We start from the raw sequence: 6,877 nt of genomic DNA, 5'->3' as shown, positions 1-6,877 counted from the left end.
ACTTTCCAACACGTGTTGAACAATGGTCAACCTTTCGACGCTTAACATGGACAACTTTCGCTATCTCATTCTCACCTTCGAATTTCAAAAACCTCCGAAACTCAACAAAAATACAAACAGATAGATCGACCGACAAACAAATTCCACACAGCCCACAAGCCTAAACGATAACTACACAGTTCTAACGCTCAAAAACCCTAACCCTAGATTTCATTCCCCCTCTTTGATCTCCACATCTTCTTGTCTTAATTACTTTCTGTAACAAATCTTCACCATTAATGGCGTCTTTCAACAGTTACTCGTCTCAAAACTACGCTCCCTCTGCACCTTCCCTGCCTGAAAATTACGGGCAGAAGCCACCCTCTCCTACAAGGTACACCGAGCAGATACCCTCCTCTTCACATAGGCCCTACGGACAGCCTAATTACGGGCAGCCCAATTATGGGCAGTCTTCCTCTTATGGGCATCCTTCGGTTCCCAGTTATGGTGGATATTTTCCACCAGGGACGCATCCAGAGATCATTCGAAGCTTTCAGATGGTCGATAAAGATCGAAGTGGGTTTATAGATGAGAAGGAGTTACAGGAGGCTCTTTCTGTGGGTTATCAGAAGTTTAATATTCGAACGGTTCGATTGCTTATGTTCCTCTTCAAGAATCCGAATGATTCACTGAAGATTGGTGAGACAAAGATTGCCCATCTTTTTGTTTTTCTGAATTTCAATCTTGTCTAATTGGCTTTGAAATTCAAGATATTATAGTTAATTTGATGTGGGTTTTTTTATTTTTGAAACCAGTGAGATTTTCTTTTTTATTTTTCTTCTTTGGTACTTGTACCTGAATTTCTGTGTCTTTATTAAGTAATTGAATTTGGGTTTTCATCTAGAGCAAGTTTAAAAGGAACCCCATGTCAGCCTTTATGGAATTTCACGTGTTGTAGGATAATATATGGAGTTTCATTCTAGATCTTATCTGCGTTTTTTAATGTAATTTTATGGGCTCTATTCTGTTTTTGGTATTTCTTCTTGAATTTCTGTGTATTTTTTAAGTAATTTGGTTTGGGTTTTCATCTTGGAACAAATTTAGTAGGAACCCCATATCAACTAATGTAATTTTAGGCGTTTTGGGATGATATGGACTTGCCCTCTTGCAAATACCCATGATTTAGAACGTGTATTTTATGATCATTCAAATTCGATTTCATTTTTTTTTTTTTTTTTAAATTCTGTTGGAAATTTTTTTTTGGTGTTTTATATGATTTGATTTCTATTTTTACTGAAACCAGGGAGTTTTACTTTTTCTTCTTTGGGATTTCTGCTTATATTTTAAGTAATTGGATTTGGGTTTTCATCTTAGAAAAAATTTAGAAGGAACCCCATATCAACTTTAATGTAATTTTACATGTTTTGGGATGATATGGATTGCCCTCTTTAAAATACACATGATTCATAACTTACATTCGTTCAACTTCAATTTCATTTTCTTCATTCATTGGAAAAAAACTTCTAAGTTTTTTATTTTTTTATTTCTGTTCTTTTTCTGCAACAGGACCTAATGAGTTTTCTGCACTGTGGAATTGTCTTGGACAATGGCGTGTAAGTAAATTTTATTTGGTTTTCTTTTCTCCCTCTTTATGCTTTAGTCTCTTAAAGACCCTGCTTGGTGTGCCCCCTTCTTTATGCTTTATCTCTTACAGGCCCTGCTTGTATGCTGTCTATCCTTATGCTTTATCTCTTATAGGCCCTGCTTGTATGCTTTTTAAAGTTGGAAATTATTAGATCTATGTTTTAAATTCAAATTTTAGCACCTTCAAACTTTTCGATATTTTGCAGTACTTTTTGGGGATGAAAAAGTTTTGACCCATTTATTAAGGAATCATGAGATATTCTAACGTTAACGATAATTATCAGTTGTGGAGGGCAATCAAGCACCTCATCAGCACATATTTACGTTTCAAGCCAATTTACGTTGATTTGTGGTTGTACTAAACAGGTCCATAGATAGGAAACCAGAGTATATGGTCAATAGGAATTAATTATGATGAGCTTATAATTTTTCTATCAGTGTGATAATAACATTTAATTTCAATTTGAACATGTGTGGTCAAAATTTGTGTGGTCAAAATGGTTTATCTATTCGTATCAATGTATTAAGAAGCAAGCTTAGTTGGATATAATTTGTGTGGTCAAAATGGTTTATCTATTTGTATAACACATTACTTTCTTTTTTATGGGCCCAACGTAGGAGATCTCTTGGGCCAAAAATTGATATAGAATCATGATTAAAATTGTTAGGAGGGTATCTGTTGAATAGTCTACACTCTACATCAAACAATATAGAATGGATGTTTACTATTATTCGATTGGTCCAATCTTTTATGTAGGACTTGCCCTTGGTTGGATCAATCGATTAGTAGGCCCAAATGCTTATCTATGCATGCAAAAAGCAACATCAGTACTTCAACTTCATCCAAACACTAGCATTCATACTATATAATGGATGCTTGGTCGACTTATTAGGTATTTTACCTTTGCAAATAGGAAGGATTCCTCATTTCTTTAGAGAAATACCCTCATTTAAAATAAGTGTTTACGTCTAATGTATTGGCATCAATTGAGCAAACAAACTTCTCCCACATGCCCACCATACTCTGGTACCAAATTTGGGTTTTAAAATATAGCTTCAAAAGATGTGTGAGGGTTTATGAAATTAACTTTTTTTTACTTGTGTTTGTAGGCTATCTTTGACAGATTCGATAGAGACCGGAGTGGTAAAATTGACTCAATGGAATTAAGGGATGCTCTCTACAGTCTTGGGTATGCAGTCCCACCTTCAGTTCTTCAAGTTCTGATCTCCAGATATGATGATGGAAGTGGCAGGAGGGGTGAACTTAATTTTGACAGCTTTGTCGAGTAAGACTTTCCTTCTTAAGAACACCGTTAAATCTTTAGACATTTGGGGTGTAGCTTTATCTCTTATATGTCTTTTGGTTGGATATGTGCAGGTGTGGGATGATTGTGAAGGTGAGCCACATATATCTACTACTTATGAACTATTGAATGAATCTAAAAGTCGTTTAACGCATAGTTTGAAATACTTTATAGGGTTGGGATCCGTTGGCTCATCAAGAATTACTCATGGAAAAAACACATGGTCTCTTCCGTTTGAACACAAAATTCAATGGTTGAGATTTATACTCGGGATGAGTATACCCGAGATATGCGTTATCAAGATACACATAAATCTCAACTGTTGGATTTTGTATCTCAACAGTTGGCATCATGTGTTTTCTCATGAGTCACTGGAACTGAACCCTAATTCTTATTTAGTAATGATAACTATCATCGTATGATGTTTTTTCTTACCATGAGTGCTTGGTACTGATCAACTGCAATGCAAATTTTCAAACTAGTAACAGTTCTACATATTCTGAAGACAGAAAATGAAATTTGGAAGAAAAATATAAACCAGGTCAAATGGTCGGAACTGGCATAAATTACTTTGTAAAAAACATTTTGTAAGCACACCAAGTGGCCAACTATGACAATACACCTCCACGAAGTTTCAGATATGCTCCCCTTGAAACCCGATGCACTGCAATTTTGTATAGTTCATTCCATATGTCGAAAAATTATTTTAAAATACTTTAGTTCATATCATGCATGCAACATAGAAAGATTATATTTAAATATGCTGATATGCTTTAAAATTATATAACCAATTCAAGAACAATAAAATGTTTGAATAAATTAAGATTTGTTTGAAGAAGTGTGCGAACATGTACCCAACGTATTGATGTGACATGGTGTACGACGACAAATTCCTTGAAAATGGAGTGCCCTTGTCAGATAAGCACCCAGATATGTAGTTGCCTCCTACAACTCCTACAAGGATCAGTGTTTCTTGGGTAACGGGTGCAATATAGTTTCCCCAAATTTGGGGAAATGTTGGGAACACTAATTGAAACATCTGGGAAACATATAAACAATTGCAATGGAAATAACATTTGAATTAATCTAGGGTTCTATAAACACCTTCTTTTTGGTTTTTTTTAATTTATTTTTATATTTCTCTTTTTAGCGGTTTATTTTCTTTTTATGTATTGCAAACTCATGAAACATTGCATAAATGACCAAATATTAATAGTGTTTGTCGTTGGGCTGAATATGGTAGATATTTGTTTTTTTTTTTTTTTTGATCGATTAGGATTCTTCACCATCATTAGGTTGTGACATACTATCAAAAGTACCCTAATTTGGAAACAAATATATTGGCCTTGAGGGCCAAATGTTTTTTCCTTTTAGAAAGGAATGTATTGAAGGCTTAGTTACTTGGGGAAATGTAGGAGATTGATGATTCTTGTCAATTTAGACTGTTCAATCAGTCAACACATAAAGTATTTTCAAAACCAAATTAAGACTGCTCAGTCCAGTCATATCTTATGAATTTCCCACCCATTTTTTTTTCTTTTTCCTCATCCCATCCCATTTCTCCTAGCATTACTCGTTCATTCTCCATTTCCTGCACTCATTTCCATCTTTTGCAACTATGCCCAAAGACATTACTGAAATGGAAAGAAAATGTGATCATCTACTGGAAACTTATGTTGCCGACATATAAAGCATTTTTAAAAACAAATTAAGACCATCCATTTTGCATTTCCCACCCATCTCTCTTTCCGCATCCCATTACATTTCTCCTCGCATTGCTAGTTCATTCTCCATTCCCTGCACTTATCTCCATCTTTGGCAACTATGCCCATAGAATTTGCTGAAATGGAAGAAAATGGGATCATTTACTGGGCACCATCTTATGGTGTGATATTGATTTAAAGTCAACTAAAATATTGTATTACATTTAGCACATAATATATGTTCTTGAGAACATTGTAACAAAGTTTGGATTCGGTAATTATTTGGTGAGGGGATTCAAATTGGTTAATTCAGGAAAGTTTTGGAAAAAATGGGCAAAATTTCTGTGATTATACAAAATATGTTTTTTGGATTTCTTACCAAACCTCCTCATCATTGAAACCTCTCTAAAAGCACTATCTTCTTCTTGATATCTGAAGGTTTGAAAAAATAAAATTTTGAAAATGGGGTGGGGGGTAAAAATGTTACCATTTTCCATGATTGATCAAGGAATCGTTGGTTAATTCGTCAATTAGTTGATTTAATTGCCTAGCCCCTAATTCGGAGAATTTTAAGAATTTCTTGAAGAATAGGAGAATTTTGTGACTGCTTGAGAATGCCTCCTTAATTATGCATCCTCACTTCTCCCTCTCTTTTTTTCCTTGCAGGGTTTAACTGAAAAGTTCAAGGAAAAGGATCAACGATACACTGGATCAGCTACGCTCACTTATGAGGCATTCATGACAATGATCATTCCCTTCATCATATCATGAATCAGTCGTGACACTATCTTGATTTGTTGTGTATTTTCTTTTCCTTATATTTGGAACAACATGTGAGCCACTGTATTTTAGAATTGAGTATGTTTTCTTGTGTACAGTAATGAGAACAATTCTTTGTTGGAAGAAATGTAAATTTGATCAATCGTTTATGATTTATACATCTTACATTATGTTCCATGTTCTGAAGATGGTATGGTTCAGAAAATTTAGGCAGGTTTGCTTGTCACAATGCGAGCTCATCTTCTTTGGTTTGGTACCAACCCATATTGGTGTTGGCCAATCCTTGGTGCCCCTATGAACATTTTATTAAAGTCTCAAAATGCAAGAGAAGATCGATGTGGGCAGATCCCATGTTGAAGGTGGGGTGTTCAAGGGTGACTGCGTATCGTTAAAGTTGGTGAGCATGAATCTTGAGTTACGATAGTTAACGATGTATCGTGGTACATTTCTAATACTTGACGATGTGCTTAGGAGTAAATGGTTAGATCTCTTTGGATTAGAGATGGGACTCAAAGCCGATGTAGCCATGGTAGATGTGGCAAGACATTTTTCGGTTTACTTCTGGAAAAGGAAGCTTATATGTTTGGACCTTTTTGGTAAAATAATTTATTTTTTAAAATGCTTAATTTCCATTTTCAAAATTAAGATGACTGGTGCACTGATAAATTTTCAAATTTTTGTGCTCGTTTTGGTAAATTACCTTCAAAGTATCATTCTTAATGCCAATCATTAAGTCTCATACATTGCAACTTTCCATTATTGATCATTGAGAGTCCATGGGTTGTGTGTTCAATAACCAGAATGAGTAATGGCTCCTTGCCTTGCAACTTTCCATTATTGATGAGAGTCCATAGATTGTGTGTTTGATAACCAGTATGAGTAATGGCTCCTAGCAGGGGCGGAGCTAGTAAGGAGCGGGGGCAATTATCCTCATAGAACTTTGAGACAGTCTTGTATTTTCAACTAAATACATGCCTCATTTGCCTTCATTCACTCATCTCCCTCTTTATTTGCCCCCACCCAGTCACTTCTCTCTAATTTTTTCTCTCAGCCCCGTACAATTTTTGAAGATGAAATTGTCCTTGGTGTTTTCTCATAGATTAATTGGAAAAGACCTAAATAACCTTTTCTTCAACTTCCAATCAAATTTTTTTGAATTTCTCTCCAAAATTATTCATATCCAAGTTATTCAACTGTACCATTAATTATAGTTTGCCCCTTTTACAATAAAATCCTGGCTCCTCGAGGCCACCGGTGAGGGTGTACCCTAACTTACTTGGTGTGTGTGATGTACGGCGTTGCATGTGCCCAAGGAGGACTCATGTATGTAACTCAGCATTTTCGATCCAACTCGGAATCCTGACCCAAAACTGGTTATTAAATAAATATCTGTACCGACTCAACATTTCCTGATTCCTTATCCTTGAAATGGGTAAGAAATCGGTCAATTCACAAATCCAATAAGGG

At 35.3% G+C, this 6,877-nt stretch overlaps 1 protein-coding gene across 1 annotated transcript; it reads left to right on the top strand.

Moving 5' to 3' along the window:
- Positions 1-5,566, top strand: LOC147395486 (Calcium-binding EF-hand family protein). Its single transcript, XM_086449852.1, has 5 exons — positions 1-678; positions 1,546-1,592; positions 2,734-2,909; positions 3,002-3,020; positions 5,297-5,566. Exons 1-5 carry the CDS (start codon positions 279-281, stop codon positions 5,399-5,401), a joined length of 747 nt encoding a protein of 248 aa, XP_086305978.1. The 5' UTR covers positions 1-278; the 3' UTR covers positions 5,402-5,566.
- Positions 5,567-6,877: the final 1,311 nt, after the last annotated feature.

The sequence above is a fragment of the Akebia trifoliata genome, chromosome 8, assembly GCF_017979445.1.
Source record: "Akebia trifoliata isolate Shusen 1 chromosome 8, ASM1797944v1, whole genome shotgun sequence".
Lineage (NCBI taxonomy): Eukaryota > Viridiplantae > Streptophyta > Magnoliopsida > Ranunculales > Lardizabalaceae > Akebia > Akebia trifoliata.
The sequence above is the reverse complement of the archived record's forward strand: the minus strand, read 5'-3'. Positions and strand labels throughout refer to the sequence as shown.